We start from the raw sequence: 18,948 nt of genomic DNA on the forward strand, positions 1-18,948 counted from the left end.
CGGTAAACATATAGATCTCATCGGGCCGAACAACTTCCGCACTCTAAGTTATTAGCTCCGCCCAACAGGAAGTCGGCTATTATGGGTTGTTTGAAAAACGCATGCTGTGGAATTTGATGTAATCATCCTAGAGAATTCATCCAATCGCCTCCAAACTCGGTCAGCATGAAATCAAGACATTGAGGATGCTAAATTGCGGACGGATTTTTGATATCTCGAACGGTTTGGCCGTGGCGAGGAAACGAATTTATGGCGAGAAAAGAGAAACACGAAGTAATATAACTTCTGCATACGTTAACTGATCTTGATGAAACTTCAGCAGTGTGTTCGTGGTAAGAGGCCGATCAGATGGATGTAACTATTGTGAGTCAAAGTTATAGCGCCACCAACTGGCAGAAGGAAGTGTGTCACTTTCAAAATGTTTTTGACAAAAGTGGGGGGGGTTAGTTTTACCAACAGTTACAAAAATCAGTACGTATATTGGTCTCATTGAGCCGGACAACTTTCTAATTTACAGTCATTAGCTCTGACCAACAGGAAGTCAGATATTTTGGTTTGAATGTGGATTTCTTTGCAAAATCAGCCTCTGAATTTTTACCCACTCCTCTTAAGTGGTTTATTTTATTCCCACCAAACTTTTTCAACATGATAAAAATACATTAAAGATGCTAAATTGTGAACGGATAATACATATCTCAAACGGTTTTGCTATGGTGAGGGATTAAAGTAATGTCAAAAATGGAAACACTTTTTTTTTCAATTTAATAATTGTTTAAGTTTAAAAACAGCTAGAATGTTTTTTTTAGTCCAAAAAATAAATAAATCATGTCATTCATAGTGCTATACTGCCCTCTTGTGTTCAAAATCAGGTAGGACTATTGTATCTATATAAAAATATACTAGGTATGTGACGGTGAGAATATTTTACCACCGGTTAATCAACGGGTTAATAACGTTAAAAGGTAAGACAAGTAATATTTTCTGTCATTTATATATATATATATATATATATATATATATATATATATATATATATATATAAATATAGCTGCGAGCAGCGATGAAGGGCCAAAGCCGGCGGCACCGGGGTTGCGGTGCCACCGGCTTGGGCCTGTAATCGCTGCTCGCAGCTATATTTTTAAAATTATTTTTACTCACACAGGTGACTTCCCGGGCTCCGTAATTATTCAAGTTGAGGGGATGTTTGAGCTGTTTTTTTTATTTATTTTTAAGTCAGCCCAGACAGCTGAAAATATAGCTACTGCGCAAAACAATTAAGCAGTGATGTTGCCCTGCGTGAAAGGGCGAGGCTTATTCCAACGTAAAACGCTGTATAATTGTATATAGTTTTAATCAAATAAGGTTGGATTATTTCTATGTTGAGCTGCCTGTTCATGAAGCTGAAAGTGCGCGTAATAAAATAATATGATGCAAACCAACAGGAATCCTTGCTTTTTCTGCTCTATTATGTTTACATTTTATGTGGGCAGGGCCCCATATTAGTTATTGAAACGGGCCCCCAGATGCTTAAGGCCGCCCCTGCCGAGGTTACGTTAGTAACAGAGACGTTTACTATTAACCTTTAAGGCTGAATGGGCAGGTGAACTAGTGAAATAATATATAGCACTAAAATGTCCAGCTATTTCACCCAGAAATAGAAATGCTTGAACTTTTATTGGTATCTAAAATGATGGTATTGTAACAGCCTTATTTCCAGCAAAAACAACTCTATTGTGATATTATTATCATGACATACAATTACTATGATATAAGATTTTGGTTGTTTAAAGGCACAATATGTAACTTTTTTGCTTTAAAAATAGCAAAAATCACTATATCTATGTTATATATTTTTTTTAGTTGTGTACTTACATTATCCCGACTGTTTCCAACAACTTTCAAACCAGGAGAAATTTTAATTTAATTCGAAGACACGGGACGTTTCTTTATTTCCGTTTTGTCGCAGTCAATGGCATCATATCCGTGTTGTCCCTGGTTTCCGCTCGTGCTGCCATGGTAACCAGAGTTATGAACCAGAGCCCTCTGATAGTAACCAAGACGACAGACGTGGACCACTGTAGTTCGCAATGTCTATCTGCACGCTGTTGTTGTTTCGTTCAAACATTATGGACCATGGCAAGCAGACTTTGGATAAAAAAGGAGAACTAAAACGAGAATCAATATCAGCGCGGTGTTTTCGAAATGCCGAGAGCTCCCATAGACAGTATATAAACGAGAGCTCCACGTCCGAGACTTCGACCGCTCCTACATGTACTTTATTAAACAGGTGAGCACATTTACATAAAACTAATCAATGTTATATAGTTCAACAATGATAAAATGTCAGAATATGATCTGTATGTTATTCTAATGTTGATCTAGTTTACTGCTAGTCTCATACAGACAGACTAACACATACATTTCAACACATTCAAATGCAGTTTAGTGTGCTAGTGTAATGTTAGACCAAGTGAAACAGCGCTGCGTTACCTCACAAGTTTAATTTATCTAATAAACTGACCTGTGAGTAGTAATTCTGCGTGTAGTTCGGTAGAATGAAATGTCCATATTCCTTTTATATCCGCGGGACTCGCGTCACGTTTGGAGCTGATAGCTGTCTCTTAGCAATCCCGAACTGCTTCATATCACAGTCATGATAAAAACATCGATGTATTCAGTCATCCATAAACATTATTAGATCGGTCGGCTTGACGTTGACGACAAGATCCATAATTCTTAGCAAATGTTGCGTCATCAAACTATGCCTTTGTTATTGTAAATAGGTTAGCGACCCCTAGTGGAGAAAAAATCCCATACTGTACGTTTAAAGATGTACTTGATTCTGTGTGACTTTTTTGCTTTCAAAGACCTATTATAGGGCAAACAAATAGATTTGTTTGTGAACGACAAACTGATGACTGACTGTGGATAAAGGGGTCATTCAGTTCAGCATGTTAATCAATCCTGTGCAGTGTGCATCAAGTAGCAATATGGGGGTGGAGCAGAAGAATGATTCTTATTTATCGCGAAATTGAAACAATGATGTACCCCGTGTCCTCCTGATGAGACGACTCGAATGAAGTTCAAGAAGTTAGCGAGTGAAGGGCATACATTTTTGAAGTGTATCATCGGATGATTCGCATCAGTGTAGGCCTATTGCCGATTCGAAAATCGCAGTTTGCAGAATAAGACATTGCCTACAGTTACAGGACAACAGCTACTCGATGTAACTTGAATTAAATGAGTTAGAATGTCGGACACGGCCGAGAGACCGTTTTCTAATATCTATATCGCGAACTCTTCAAAACTAATCAGTTAGAATTGTCAAACCGGTTCAACTGGTGTACTGAAAAGAACTGGTTCAAAGAAAGATTCGATCCGTTTAAATTACTACACCATGAAGGAGCATTCCAAGCAGGATAAGTATTTAAAAATGAGTCAGGGCAAAAACTAAATGTATATCAAAGCGTAGTGGCCAACAGAAAAGTTAGGATAGTTGCTTAACCCAAGTGAAGACCAGGGTCAAACAAAGTTCGATCACGCCCACCACAACAATCTAAACATGTAACCTGACTTTTACTGCAGATTTAACGTGAAGCCATTTCATTCAGATTCATTCATCAGCTATCCCACAATTAAAGTTACAATTATTTTCAATGAAATAAACAAGAATTCTTGCAAGAAACAAAGAAGTTTCGCCAACACATTCATAAATCATAGGTGCGATCATGCAAATCTCTCCCCCTTATTTACACAGATTGTATAATGTATGCAAAACACATTTCGCTAAGGCAAAACTAGTTTACGACTACACGACACGAAACTAGAGTGTGTCCTTTGTCAAGGGAATTTGTCATTGCAAACACTGTTAGTCTACCTGTACTAGATATTAATCGTATCATACCTTTGCACGTCCAGATCAGAGCTGTTCCTCTGCTACTGCAAGAAAGGAGGATTCAGCAGACACTGTTGCTATTTATTTCAGCACAACAGTAATGCAGGCCAGCGATCAGACTACCAATAGCGTTATTACAACCGCAAGGGGGAGGAACCGAAAGTTTCCGCTTCCACAGTTGGTAGAGGGATATGTTGAAATCATAGTGCAAAAACATGACAAGAGATAGGGATGCAAGCTTTTGTGTGTTTTTATAAGTTTGTATAAGAATAAGCCAGATTATAATAGCAATAAAATGTAGCCTATGAGAATTTAAGGGCCAAAATAGGCTATAACTAAACTTGACTGTATAAAGTTTATTGACCTGACAATCTGTCTGGGCAGTGATTCAGACTTGGCAATTTAACAAGCCTTGGATGAGGGAATTCTTGATTCTTTTTAGTCAAATATTGCATATGTGATAACGTGAGATTTCCTGAAGTGCAGAACACTCAAATTACCTAGAAGTTAGTTTTCAATATGTCTGCAATATTGCCATTATAATGTAACTTTCTTTTGAGAAAATAGACAGCTTGTCTAAAATTATTGTAAAAAAAATTATGTAAGCTATTATATAGGCCTAATAGCATAATAAAAATATATTTGGTTAATACATTTTTCCCCCTCCAAACCTTGTGTGCCACAATAAATGGAGCACCTGGAAATGCTTGAGTAAAACTGTAACTGACGTATTCTTATTTATATTGTATGTTTTTTAAGTTCACCTGAGTGATTACAGAGATCAAATCAAATGAGATGTTAACAATGATTTGTTTTATTGGCCCGATACACAGTGAGGAGGATGGTTTAAATCTCCAAAACTGTGATCAGATGGCACCTACATAAGTACAACCTAGAATACATGGCATCAGAGGCTCAATCAAAATTAAATAAAAATTCAAATCAAAAACATAGAATACATGGCATCAACACCAACACCTGTCAGGAAGCTTAAACTGGATCATGGTACTCCTTTGAGTGACAATGATCCAAAGCACACATCAAAATCAACATAAAAATGGTTCACTGACCACAGAATCAAAGTTGTACCATGGCCATCCCAGTCTCCTGACCTGAACCCCATAAAACCTGTGTGGGTGAGCTTATGAGGAGAGTACACACTTCTGGAACTTAGAATATGAAGCATCTGGAAAGTTCTGCACGTAGAAATGGTCTCAGATCTAGGAGAAGATTCAGAGCTGTAATTTTGCAGGGAGGCTGCACAAAGTATTAAATGAAAGAGTGCCAATAATTGAGGCATACATAGGCTACTGTATATTTAAAAAATAAAATAAAGGTTAGGGTTACACTTCATTTTAAGGTGTCTGTGTTACATTATAATTATACATTTAAGTACTGAGTAATGGTAATTAACTACATACAATTACTATAGGATTAAGGTTAGGATTAGGGTGTGGTTTAGGGTTAGTTGCATGTAATTATGCACAATTTATAGTAATTTACTATAGTAACTACATGTAACGTGTAACAAGGACACTGTAAAATGTTACAGAGATTAGATTTTTGTGACCCAATGGGTAAACGGCAAATGCATTTTTTCCATAGCCCGTTTTGTTCATAAATACGTATTATTGAAGGGCACTGTATACTGCAAATGCAATCCCATTTAAATCAGTGAGCAGATGATGCAGTGACACAATGCACATTTCCAATTTAGATTATTTAAGCGATCTTGCATAAGAAGTTATATAAGTTTATAAATGTATTACAGTAAGTATGTGTCCACTGCCAAGGAATAAATCTGTTTAATAGGCTACTATCCTAAATGCCAGAGATCAGGGGCATGTCTGCAAAAAGTAGGGCATTTATCTTTAGTGTGGTCCAGGATTGGTTTCAATACAGGGTTAATATATGCATGATTACAAAAAAAAAAGAAAAAAAAGAAAAAAAAGAAGCAAACTTTGTTAGTTACACTTTATTTTGATGGTCCCCTTAAGACATTCTCTTGACTAGTAACATTGCACCTACAACTACCAGTCATTAAAGTATTAGAAGACTGACTAATATCTGCTAACACTTTATTTTGATGGTTCCCAACAGACATTATATGAACTCTAAGTAACTTTGCAAGTACATATCAACTTATTCTACAATTACCGTATTTGTATATAACCAAATAAACCATAGTTCTAAGAATACCATGTCATGTTACCATGTCCAAAAGCCATGGTATTAATATTATATCATTCCAAAAAGCATATCAATACTGCACCAGCATGCAGCACTTTTGCTAGTATAACACTTAACTTATATACACTAAAACAAAAATTAAGATATTATTTTTATTAAAATACTTCCTGTTTTGTACAACAGCAATGTACAAACAGCAATGCCAATATATCAACATAGCTTACATGACAAACAGTACAGCCTAATTTAGAATACTATTCAAAATCCTATTTATTGCTATACAGCATATTTTACATAAAATGTTTAAGATTATATTTTGCAAATGAAAAAAGTGTGTCCTGGTTTAATCCAGTTCCCACCGGACCTCAGTCAGACTAAAATCATTATCATACTAGAGTTAATGATTGACATCTGAGATGTCTATTGACCCTTATTTCAGATAAGTGAAATGAGTGAATGATTCAGCAAGAACTCAAGTAAAATTTCCTAATCCACAAACTGTTTAATTTTGAAACCCTTTTTAAGTGAGGTAAAAATTAGGTTAAAATACTTGTATAACTATTAGACTTTTGATCAGTAAACTTATTAATAAAATAATCATCACTAGAATGTAGCATGCAGCAAATGACTAAAAATATCTGTAGGCCGATCTGTTATTTGTAATCTACTATTTCAATAATTTTTCTGAATATGGATTATATCACATACCTAGCAGTGGAATCATTGAAATGAAATATGTGCTGAGTTTAATAGAAGAAAAAAATATTGCTTTGACCTTGTACAAAACTGAACACCAACAAAAATTATATGTTTTGTTTTTTGAATTAAAATTCTTAAAATCAGGGTGGAGAGAAAGGGTTGTGAATGTGAAATGGGAGTTATTAGTATAAAATATTTTTATAAAATAAATGCACATTAAAAACTGATGAGCACATAGAAATGTGTCAAATCTATTACTTTCTTTTTCTGTTTATGGAGAGATAAGTCTGAGGAAATTATTCCACAACAAATAAAATCCAAAACTACACAATTTTAAATAAATGGTAAAATGGTGGGTAAGTTATATTCTGAAGGATTTTAATTTGCCTGGTATAGTTTATGTGTTCTAAATTTTTGCATAAAGAAGAGAGAAGGTTTAAAACAAAACATCTGGAGGCGCTCTTACCACAGGTTATGAAGAATTCATCTTGTGAAATACCCCATACCGCCACCTACTTTTCGTGGAAAGAATATATGCCCAATATAAAGTTACCCTGGCAACCAAAAAACGCAACAAGGGAAAGGTCTCCTCGAACTGGCTCATCCGAACGGGTTTACTCTTTCTGATCCATTTGCAGGTTTAGAGAGCGGTGAATTGAATTGATCTAATTCGCTATTTACCGTTGGAGCAGCATGTCCAAATCTGCAACATCAGCACACAGTAAGACATATGGATTCATACATGGGTGATTCATTTATGGGCAAGCAGATTTCTCTAGGCTATATCTGTAATATAATTCTAATATAATGTAACTACATTGGCATGTCTTTAATCTAAATGAAAAAAAATACATCAGGCCATATATATTTGGTTAGATGCGTTAACGTTTGAATGTGTGTGTGCGTGTGTGTGGTCCTGGACCAAATGTCCCCACATTTAACGTTATAGTACTGTAAAAATGCAGTTTTCTGTGGTGGTTTGAGTGTCTTCAAGGGATAGGTCACCTCAAAATGAAAATGCTGGCATCATTTACTCACCCTCAAGTTGTTCCAAACCTGCATACATGTATGAATTTATTTTTTCTGCTGAACACAAAAGAAGATATTTTGAAGAATATGGCTTACCAAACAGTTGATGGGCCCCATTATGAAGAAAATACTATGGAAGTCAAGTCATTGGGGCCCATCAATTTTTGGTTATCCATATTCTTCAAAATCTTCTTTTGTGATCAGCAGAAGAAAGAAATTCATACAAGTTTGGAACAACTTGAGGGTGAGTAAATGATGCCAGAGTTTTCATTTATGGGTGATCTTCAGTGCACCTGGCTGCGAATTGGGCATTATTACAACATATCATGTAGGCTATTCAAGTCGGAAAATTAAAACAAAAATGTTCAGTCTTTATATTTTACATTTATTTGTATATTATTTCCATCATTTGTTTATGCATGGTATCTAACAAAAAAGTACATCTTAATTGGGCCATTCAGGCCTACTCTGAATTTGTAAATATGGTTTCTAGCTCTACTTAAAGGCTGCAATATAGGTACTGTATAGGTCTACGACCTATTTGCTCTGTATAAAACCCATTATATCAATGAAATATCCTTGTAAGTATGGATGTGTGTGTATGTTTGTTTAATTTAGAAAGCAGCGATGATGTGAATCCTTTCAAAATCCCTGAACACAATGATCTTTTCCAGATGAGGAACAAAGAAAAAACTCAGAGGATGCTGGTTTGTATCATTTAATACATTGAATTTTAGCTGATACCCTTTAAAGAATAAAGCCAGCACTAAAACGACATCAGGGTTGTATTACAAAAACAGCCTAACTTACAGCTAACAAAAATATGTTCTAAGAATGTATTACTAACATTCCCATTCTGTTATGACAAACATCCAGTTTAAAAAACAAACAAACAAAAAATCTTGGTTATACGAATGTTAGAGGAACACTGCATTTTATCATTTTGCAAACATTTTGGGAACGTTACTTTAGAATGTTCGAATGTTTAGAAACAAGACAGCTAGACAAAAAAAAAAAAAAGTTCCACGAACAATGTAAAACGTTTTTGTGTTACTGTTTTGAGAACATACCAGATAACTTTGAACAAACATTCCATTAATGTTACTGGAAGAATGTTTGTTATCAACTTTGAGAAAACCTTGCCAGAACTTTAACCAAGGTTCTGTCAAGACCACTATCATCAAATACGATTGACAATTAGCATACAGTTAGGATTGGTGGTATGGTTCTATTCTGGGCAAGAACTCCCTGCATGGATAAGAGCAGGGAGAGCAGCAAAATCCCCCCTCAGGGTAAACAGATATCGTTAATGTCAATATTTTAATGTACAACATAATTCGAGAATTTAGTCTGATTCAAAGGGGCATCAGAATGCCAAATTCTGACTTGGCCGAGAGGAGGGGATGGAGGAGGGAATTAGCTCCTGAGAAATGCGATAGCTGCTGATAATACTGAAGGAGCTTATATATGGATGCTATGATAGGCGTCATATTCCTATAGGTAGACGTTGATCAGCTGAGAGTCAACTGATGCGAGCTTGACTAAGGTGACCTGCCAGAACTGACATTACACTTGATTTATGAGAACATTCCCTTGGGGGTAAAAAGCTTTGAGAAGGAAGGGAAATAGTTTAAGGACATGAGATGGAAGGCATCTCATGTTTTAGTTGTAAGCACTTTCTTGAAGTCTGAAGCTGTGTGCTAGAAGTTGAAATTGTGCACTCTGTCATGGCAGGAGCACCAGAGTAAGTTGGCTTTACCTGTCCATGAGAAGATGACATTTGCAGCCAGAACTAGGGCAAGACAAGCCAGACTGAGCAAGGAACTGAAAGAAGGGGAGAGTAACACACCAGTCACACACACTCATGGACAGCTCCAAATTACACCCGCATGGAGGGCATCTATCAAAGGTGAGCCACGCCATACCACACCACGTCTGCATCAAACTTGTAAACCTACAGCAAGTAAAAAGTTTAGCCTAAAAATGTAAGCCTACTGTTGTAAGCCAACTAAATGTAAATGTAAGCCTACTAAAAAAAGCCTACTGTTGTTATTCTCATTTTCTAAGACCTTAAAATTGATAAAGGAAGCATGCATGAATATATCACTAAGAGACGAGAGCTGTTCTTACTTGAGGTAAGATGATATTTTGTTTTTCTAGTTCTCAGCACTAGCCAGGTAGACATTTGCTCACTGTCTTTGTTTTATGCATTGTTTCTGACGGGCCTTTCTTTACTCAACCTCTGTGTTTGGTTCTCTGTTCTTCTGTGTCTGATTGTTTTTGTACACATGTTCTCTATTACTTTTTTTTTAGTATTCTCTGGCAGTAAAGAAAGAAGAGATTCAGCTACTAGAGCAAATGGCTGCAGAAGAAGAGGGAAAATTGACAAGAGCTGAGAAGTTCTTGGAAGACGATGCCATTTTGTTTGAAGAATTTCTGAAAGAAAATGACAAGAATTCTGTGGAAGCTATCAAAACGTACTTACTTGCACTTATAAAATATTATAAAGAAACAGAAGTACTATCATTACAGTCCTGTTGATATCTTGAATTATAATGAATAAAAGATAATAAATTGGCATATCAAATGATTTCTTTTTTACATGGGCATGCATTAACACAGCAGAATACGTGGCCTAAATCTTATGACTAAAACCATTAAATGCTGTTCAGTGCTGAGCAGGAGACCAAGATGAAGCTGGAGAAAGTAGCTGAGATCAAGAAGACTACTTCCAAAATGGTGGCAATCAAGAGGTATAAACAATTTGTATGGTTAGATGCTTTCCAAAATATTTCATCTTGTTTCTTTATCTTTTTTTCCTCTGCTTATCCTTTTATTTTAGTGACATCTCTAAGTATGAGGACATCCTGAAGGAGTATAAAAAGTATAAAGAGTTTCTGCTGATGCTGTCACCCCCAGAGTGGCAAGAGAAACAGAGATCCAAAAGCAGGCACTCTACTGACTCCACCAATACTGAGAGTGATGGAAAGCAGACAGAAAAAGTCAAGAAGAACAGAGAGAGAAAGATGGTCCCTCCAGACAGCAAGCGTACGCTGGCAACTTTACAAGCTTTCAAAATGACGTTTGTTTAAAATAAGAGTGCAAAGTATAAATTCCCTGAACACGGTTTTAATTGACTGCCTGGTTTTCTTTAAAACAAATGTACTCAAACACATATAGGTGAAGAAAGACGAGTGGCTCATGGTTTTTCATCCTCTCGGGAGGCCAGGGCTTCATCTAGACAAAGTGTGAAGTCCGGCCATCAGAGAAGCAAAATGTATGTACTAACCATAGCATTGAGTGTAAAAAAAGCTTTGCGTGTTTGCATGACTCATTAATAATGCTTTGTTTTCACTTTAGATCTGCACCTTGGACTGACAGTTCGGATTGTGAGGTTAATATCCACTAACATCTATCTATAAATTACAGAAACGTCTGTCTGTCAGTCTGTGTGTCTGTCTGTGTGTCTGTATGGATGGATGGATTTCAAACTTGACAGGTGTCTTGCTACTGGCATGAGTAAGTGCAGTCCCAAGTTTGACGTTGTTTGGATTAGAAATGCAAAAGATATCGTTAAATATATCGGTTAAAGAAGCACTTAGAAGGTTGTGGTTTAAAAATAAACATTCTGACATTAGAGGGTTGTATCAGTCAAAGAAGCCCCAAGAAAAGAAGGTTGTGGTTTAAAAATAAACATTCTGACATAAACACTCTATCAGCTACACTGTTTACTTCTGAATATTATATTGAAGGTTGTGGTTTAAAAATAAACATTCTGACATAAACACTCTGTCAGCTACACTGTTTACTTCTGAATATTATATTGAAGGTTGTGGTTTAAAAATAAACATTCTGACATAAACACTCTGTCAGCTACACTGTTTACTTCTGAATATTATATTTTATTCACGGCCATCATTTGTAGTAACCTAGCCTGCTCCCTGAATTCAATGCGTTCACAGTCTCTTTCACGGGCACCAAACCAACAATTACTAAAAACACACAAAAACTGATTTTGCACGGGCATTTTGCACTAGTCTATCTATAAATTACGGGAACATCTTTCTATCTATGTGTGTGTGTGTTATTTGCATATCTCTCGAACCGTTAGTCCGATGGATTTCAAACTTGACAGGCGTCTTGCTATGGGCATGAGTAAGTGCAGTGCCAAGTTTGACGTTGTTTGGATTAGAAATGCACAAGATATTGTTAAATATATATCGATAAAAGAAGCACACACTGGCTTTTGCCGCTTTAGCTGCTGGCCACTCCCCTTCTCACACTGCACACTGAGTGAGCACAGCTGGCCACTCCCCCTCTCACACTGACACTGAGTGAGCACAGCGCAGGCCACTCCCCCTCTCACACTGACATTTAACTCAGTTGATTGTTTTCCCACAGGGGGTTCAGTGCTTGGTTCATATTTATGCCTTTAACACTTGTTTCGCTAGCTATTTTAATAAATTAAAACACAATACCTACATTTGTAAGTGAATTCCTCGGCCACCACACAACTAACACCCGCCATTTTATAATGAATAAACTTGTGTCGTCACCGGCACGCTATGAATTCTGGGGAAGGGTAGGCCGCGAAGTGTCCATTTTTGTATCCTTCGTTTGTCAGAGAAACAAAGGGCGCATTTGGGGGCGCATTTGAATGACATACCAAACTGGAGCAGCCTTCGTCGCACCGCGGTGACGCAATCAGCCTTCCAAGCGTGCAGAGTTTGAATTGGGACAGCCTTCTTAGCACTGCTGTGACGCAATCTGCCTTCAAATGCGGCCTTCGAAGGGTGCAGTGTTTGAATTGGGACAGCCTTCGTCGCGCCGCTGTGACGCAATCGGCCTTCAAACGCAGCCAATCGGCCTTCAAATACGGCCTTCGAAGGATGCAGCCTTCACATTGGGACACAGCTTTTGTGAGCACAGCTGGCCACTCCCCCTCTCACACTGCACACTGAGTGAGCACAGCTGGCCCCTCCCCCTCTCACACTGATACTGAGTGAGCACAGCTGGCCACTCCCCCTCTCACACTGCACACTGAGTGAGCACAGCCCAGGACCAGAGACAGAGAGGGTCGAAGAAAGCAGCGGAGCTTAAGTAGCGTTTTCTTGGAGTTCACTGTGTAGCCTGCTCCCTGAGTCGTGTAGTTCAATTTTCTACATTTATTGTATGTCATTATGTCAGTATCAGTATTTGCTTTCTACCATGCACAAATACAAATGTCACTGAACTTTTGCTGTTTGCTGTTTGCTGCTTGCTGTTTGCTGTTTTGTTTTGCTGTGTAACAATGAGCACTCAAATACACCAAACCAACAATTACTAAAAACACACAAAAACTGATTTTGCACGGGCACTTTGCACTGCTCCCTGAATCGACGCACTTATTCATTTGTGGATGTTAACTGAATCTGTAAGTCAACTATGCTGTTTACTTCTGAATATTATATTTCATTCTGGTGCGCTTAACGTTATCGCTACTGTGTAATAGTAGCCTATGCTAGTCACCAACTAAACATATCCTATTCAATGCGTTCACAGTCTCTTTCACGGGCATCATTTGTAGTAGCCTATTCACAAACTGTTTGCTCAAGCATAGCGTTTTCTCGGAGTTCACTGTATGCTTTCTACCATGCACAAATAAAAATGTCACTGAGCTTTTGCTGTGTAATTGTAACAATTAGCACTCAAACACACCAAACCAACAATTACTAAAAACACACACAAAAACTGATTTTGCATGGGCATTTTGCACTAGTTCTTTTGAATTAAGCAGCCAAATCATTGTCCATTTACATTTTTCAAATTTTATATTTATAGTACTTATGTACTATACAGTACTTAACAGATTTATGTTTTATGCCTAAACCTACAACCTGAAAATTAAGGGGTCAGGGGTTTGGCTGGATAGCATGGTTCTGTTTGCCTTTGCCAAGAGATTCTGTAACTATACCGTCTTGCAGCAAAATGGAATTTTCTCCATTGATGGCCATTCAGGCAACAAATATAGGCTGTATATGTTGCTATTTGATAATATTTAATTATAGTATAACAGATGTTTATTCATTGCCCGGTTCATTTATTTAAGGGCTTATCATATAAATGTGTGAAATGAACTTATAATGAAATAATATAGGTCAATGATATAATGTTTATTAAAAATACATGCAATTGACGTACTATAACTTGAATATTATATAAAGAGAATGTTGAAGAAAGAAAGGCTCATCGAAAGAATGAAATTCTTGAAAAGATAAATTACAATGTTTTATTTATACAACAATATTTTAACAAATCACTGTTTGTTTCACGCTTAAATATCACAGACACTTGAGTGTGTGTCAAGATCAGCAAGTCTTTTAAAATATCAAGGCAAGGTTAGTTCAGGTTGTAAAATGTCATGTTTTGTGACTCAAAAAAATGTAATGATATTTATGAACATGCAAATTCAAGATGAAATATTGGTGAAATTAGATTTGTCATTGAGCAATATATGTTTTTCCTGGCTACAACCACTGACATCACAGCTGAGGTTACATCCACCGCGAGAAAAGGACTGAGCTGTGTGTATTTTTGTGGTGCCATCAACCTATCAACGTTGTCCCGAGTGATTAGTCACATGGCATTTACAGTTCAGGTGATTGGCTCAAAACAGTAGACCTGAGCGGCCATGAAAAAATACGGCAGATTTCAAATCACGTTCTTTCGGGGGGCTCCTGTACCATTCAAGCAATTACCAATGAGATGAATGGGAATGTAGCAGATTCCTCCTTAACCTCCTTGTTTTAAATTACCACTTTATTGCCTCCATTAGGAGGACCCAGAAATCTTCTTCAAAGATCCTCAGGATCTGTTGAATCTGATGACTGAGCTGGAAGAGCAGAACCTTTCTCTCATCCAGAACACTAGAGAGACAGAAGAGACTTTGGAGGAGTTCAGACAGAATGCTGAACTGACTCGCAAAAACATGTGTGTACCTATGTGCCTTAGAATTGCACCAATATGTTTTTTTTATTCAATTATACCAGTAGATAAATGTATATATTTGTTTGTGCATATGCAGGGAGTCTGAGTCAAAGCAGCTAAAAGAGCAGATTGATTTCATGAGTGACACCATTCAAAAGGAGAGAGAGAGAACAGCAGAGCTTGAACTGAAAGTCAAACACTTCAGCTTTGGACAGTACAAACCAGAGGACCAGGTATGCATTTTTTGTTGTTGTTGTGGGTTTCATATTTGTCTTCTGTTGTGCTACTTTGTAATTTCCTTTGTCAGCTTCCTTGACAAACAGACAAATTAACAATTAATCATCTTTTCTGGGCTGACATAAAATACAGTATCTTCCGTTTTGAATTCTTAAAATTGCATATGCATATACTGTATATTTTCACTTCCAAATTTAGTGCATCCAGTTCCTGAATAATAAATAATAAATAAATGAATATTTTTTTTACAGTGTAGATTACACATTAACAGTGTAATGTACTCAGTGACATTTCATCCTTGTTGAGCTTCAATTAATGCATATTTGCCTTTAAGAAATGCAGTGCTAAATCTTAAATATTTAATTAATCTCACACATTAACATGTTAACTTTGGCAGCCCTACTGTCTTTACACACATATACATGCAGGAATTCTTGTTAATTAATTTAGGGTAATTTAAGGTAAGGTAATTTAATTTCAATATACAGGAAAAAAAACTTGACACAAATGACAATGACACAAAGTAGTGTTTTATATATTAATAAAATATTTATTAAAATCACATGAGTTAGGGAAAATATGTCTGGATTGTAAAATCTTTCAGACACTAGTTTTAAGGTTTTAAGTTGAAAACTGGCCTCCCTACCTTTAAACTAAGCTGTGTTCCCCAATGCTGGCTATGTAGTTTTTGGAGCGGCTAGCAATAGCAAGTTAGCTTTGAAAGCATGAGATCCCACCCTCTCTTCAGGGCGCTCTCCAAAGCCACGCATTCTTCAAAACACATAAATGCACTTGTCACTTTGTGAAACAGACTGTCTTTAAATAAATGTTGCTATAGTAGTCTAATTTTAATGCTAGAAAGCCTGTTTCATCATTAAAATGCATTTTCACATCCATCTTGACTGAGGGGGCAGGATAGTTCGGGTGAGGGTTTTACTTTATGGCTGTGGATGTTCTCACAGTTTCAGAGTAAAACATATTTATTTCATATAAAATTTAACAAAAATCAAAACACAAGTAATACTCCAGAAGTTCAGAGCCTGGGAAAAAGCAAAACAAAACAGATCGTCCAAGGTAGCAAAACACATGAACAAAACCGTAACAGTGACAAGACCATGAACATGGGGAACTCAGGGACGGCCGTGACAGAACAGGCAAGGCCTTGGGTGTCTGACAGAGAAGTGTGCATCGTTAGAAGCACCAAAGATGGGGGAAGAAACAACAGACTTGGGACCATCAGGCTAGGGACTGCAGTTGTGGGTCCACTGAAATTGGGACCACCGGAACTGGGTGGTCTAGGCTAGGGAGTGCAGAGGAATGGATTCTGAGAATAGCTCCAGGACTGAAGCAGATTCAGGGAGGTGGGATCCATCACCCTTACTGTGAAGGGGGATCCCGAATCCTTTTGATTAAAAGCAACAAGGGCACTGTCAGGATAATGAACTTGATGGACCAAATCCAAAAACTCACTATGGTCCATGAGGGAAAGATAGATTCAAACTTAAATTGTAATCAATTGAGAGCAAGATTTTACTTGAAGAACGTGGATTTCAGATGATTTCAAAGGGTAAACTAAAAAACACATAAACACTAGCAATTATAGGTATTCAAGATGTCATCTTTACAGATTTACAACAATCATTTAAAAATGTAGGAAGGTTCTGTAAAATCCTAAAATATGCCATACATCCAACTACAAGACAGCAGTAGAAGCAATATCACGCTGTTTGTGCTGTTCATCTTGAGTCAAAGATATTAAAGATTTGATGTCTAGAATGTTTTTTCTTTTAAATTCTGATAAGACACAAGTATTGTGTAGCTCATTGCTTCTAAAAATCTTTGCATTGATAAATCATTGGACACTGAAGACTTGTTTAAAAACATATCTAGTGGCTTAAGAATACTTGTACCCTGCCCTCAGGACAAGACTCTTGACACACTGAGCCATAAGGTAAAGGAGGTGTATCACTGCTGTGTGGGGGAAACGGAGGCAAACCTAAACACTTTACAGATGCTGACAGCCATTGAGGAAAAATTGGGGAAGCTTCTGGAAAATGCCGAAACGATTCCAAAAGACCAAATGAGTATAGCTGAACGTGCCAAAGAGAAAGAGAGGAGATTGAGGTGACCATACACTGTAAAAAAATTTTTGTTGTACTATTTCAATACTATTTTAGTTTTTGTACTTCAATATTTCATGTTCAATTCAATGTTACTTGCCATTTCTTTCTAATAGTGACATTTTCTAGTCATTTTTGAGTGGGAATTGTTTTTGCACCAATGTTTTGTCAGTGTACATATACATTAAACCAGCAACAAAATCATCTGTATCTAGTTCGTTTCTAAACTTCTTTTACCCCTTAGACTGCGTGATGAGAAGATACATTTGCAGATTAAACAACAGGAGGAAAGACAGAAAAAAGCCTTGGAAAGATCGCAGAATGAGATTAAAAAAACGGTAAGAAAAGAAAACAAGTTTTACTGTAACAAATGCTTAATTTACCTTTTGGCTCTAGTCATAAAAGTATATCACAATTGTTTATCACTATTAAAGGGGTCATATTTATTTTCCCACAATTTTGTGACCATTTATCACCCTCCTATAAGAAAAGCAGTTTTTAAAAAAAAAATCACTCCAGCTGCAGGTTATAGTCATGTACGAATTTGCAACTCCCTCATCATTCAATCCCTCATTCAAAAATCAAGTCAAGAATTACACATTTCAATTAATAGTAAAATTCTATTAAATTGATTTGAATAATCCTTACATATTTTTCATATTATAAATTAAGAATTTTAAATAAACTAGAGCTTAATAAAATATTTTGTATAAATCTTAATGGAACAAGGGAATAGACATTAAAAAAAAAATGCCAAAAATGTTTTTGTCACATAGAGCAAACATCTCCTCACTATCCGCTAGCTGCCTGTCCCCTGAACACACGGTAAAAACACCTCTGTAGACAGCCACAGGCTCCACAAACAGCAACAAAAACAAACTGGGCTAACCCGCACCACGAAACATAACAAACTGTACCAGCCAATAACCGACAAGAAGGATTTGTGGGTGGGGTTTGGGGGGTTAGTGCACGGATGAGGAGGAGGGAGGGTCGAGCTAGCCTCCGTTTTGTTTGACAATACTTTAAACGTCAACAAGAAGTGACGTCACCCAACATCACTTAGAGCACCTTTAAGTTTAAGATTTATACAAAATATTTGATTAAGTTTTTTTACTCAGTTGAAATTCTTAATTCATAATATGAATAATATGTAAGGATTATTCCATTCAATTTAATGGAATTTGTATAAATCTTGAAAAAAGGCTTAATTTTTTTTGTAAAGCCTCCAGTACATTGTGACAGGATCACAAAACAATCTTAACTTTTTGTTTGGTGTTTAGGAATAATAGTATCTATCCCGCATTGTCTATTTCCTCACTGTAACAGTGTTGGTCAAGTTTCTGATTAACCAATTGACATCCCTGACATGTAACTTGTGTGATGTCACAAAGTCAGTGTAAGCAATGCAGAATGAGTGATTTTAATATTTGTCACAATTTCTTCACTGAAAAGAAAGTAATCTTTTATCTCATGATATGATCTCTTTAAATGACTGACATTGCTTTTTAAACAAGTGAGAGTGAGAACATGCTTTCTGTTCTTTTAGTCTGTTAAGAAGCTGATGCCACGCTCTCAGCCCACTGTCCGCAAACGTCAGCCAAACAAAAGCGCTGAAACCACGGACCGGGAAAAAGAAGAGTTCCTGTATTTCTTTAGTTAAATCACAAGTACACAGATAGTCGAATTTGCATCACATTTACATACAACTAACTGTAGATAGTAGATAGCATCAAGTATATAGATGTTTCCTTGTTTTTACAAAGGTTTAAACTTTGAAGTTTGAAAGGACATGAATATAAATGTATGAATCAT

At 36.7% G+C, this 18,948-nt stretch overlaps 2 protein-coding genes across 3 annotated transcripts in view; one reads left to right on the forward strand and one right to left on the reverse strand.

Moving 5' to 3' along the window:
• Positions 1 to 4,029, reverse strand: part of aldh1l1 (aldehyde dehydrogenase 1 family, member L1) — a 37,839-nt gene extending 33,810 nt beyond the window's left edge. Inside the window, exon 1 of the mRNA XM_084128626.1 lies at positions 3,905 to 4,029. The gene's annotated coding sequence lies outside the window, so the exon portion shown is untranslated. The remainder of the gene's footprint in view (positions 1 to 3,904) is intronic.
• Positions 4,030 to 7,361: 3,332 nt separating this feature from the next.
• On the forward strand, positions 7,362 to 18,921 carry cfap100 (cilia and flagella associated protein 100). Of its 2 annotated transcripts, XM_084129707.1 has the most exons (14): positions 7,362 to 7,505; positions 8,432 to 8,520; positions 9,548 to 9,722; positions 9,881 to 9,948; positions 10,127 to 10,290; positions 10,486 to 10,566; positions 10,656 to 10,861; positions 10,994 to 11,090; positions 11,174 to 11,207; positions 14,628 to 14,782; positions 14,877 to 15,012; positions 16,938 to 17,140; positions 17,381 to 17,474; positions 18,683 to 18,921. In XM_084129707.1, exons 1-14 carry the CDS (start codon positions 7,478 to 7,480, stop codon positions 18,794 to 18,796), a joined length of 1,644 nt encoding a protein of 547 aa, XP_083985833.1. In that variant the 5' UTR covers positions 7,362 to 7,477; the 3' UTR covers positions 18,797 to 18,921. The 2 variants fall into 2 exon arrangements, with proteins under 2 accessions (XP_083985833.1, XP_083985834.1); XM_084129708.1 differs by lacking the exons at positions 7,362 to 7,505; positions 8,432 to 8,520; positions 9,881 to 9,948 and having other exon boundaries at positions 9,550 to 9,722.
• The last annotated feature ends 27 nt before the right edge of the window (positions 18,922 to 18,948 follow it).

Source organism: Abramis brama (assembly GCF_963993115.1).
Source record: "Abramis brama genome assembly, chromosome: 11".
In the NCBI taxonomy this organism is placed as follows: Eukaryota; Metazoa; Chordata; class Actinopteri; order Cypriniformes; family Leuciscidae; genus Abramis; species Abramis brama.

Coding starts and splice junctions, on each gene's coding strand:
- cfap100 (XM_084129707.1), top strand. CDS start 7,478: ATGTCCAAATCTGCAACATCAGCACACA. Junction 11,208..14,627: donor CTGACAGTTCGGATTGTGAG/GTTAATATCCAC, acceptor TGCCTCCATTAG/GAGGACCCAGAAATCTTCTT. Junction 14,783..14,876: donor GAACTGACTCGCAAAAACAT/GTGTGTACCTAT, acceptor GTGCATATGCAG/GGAGTCTGAGTCAAAGCAGC.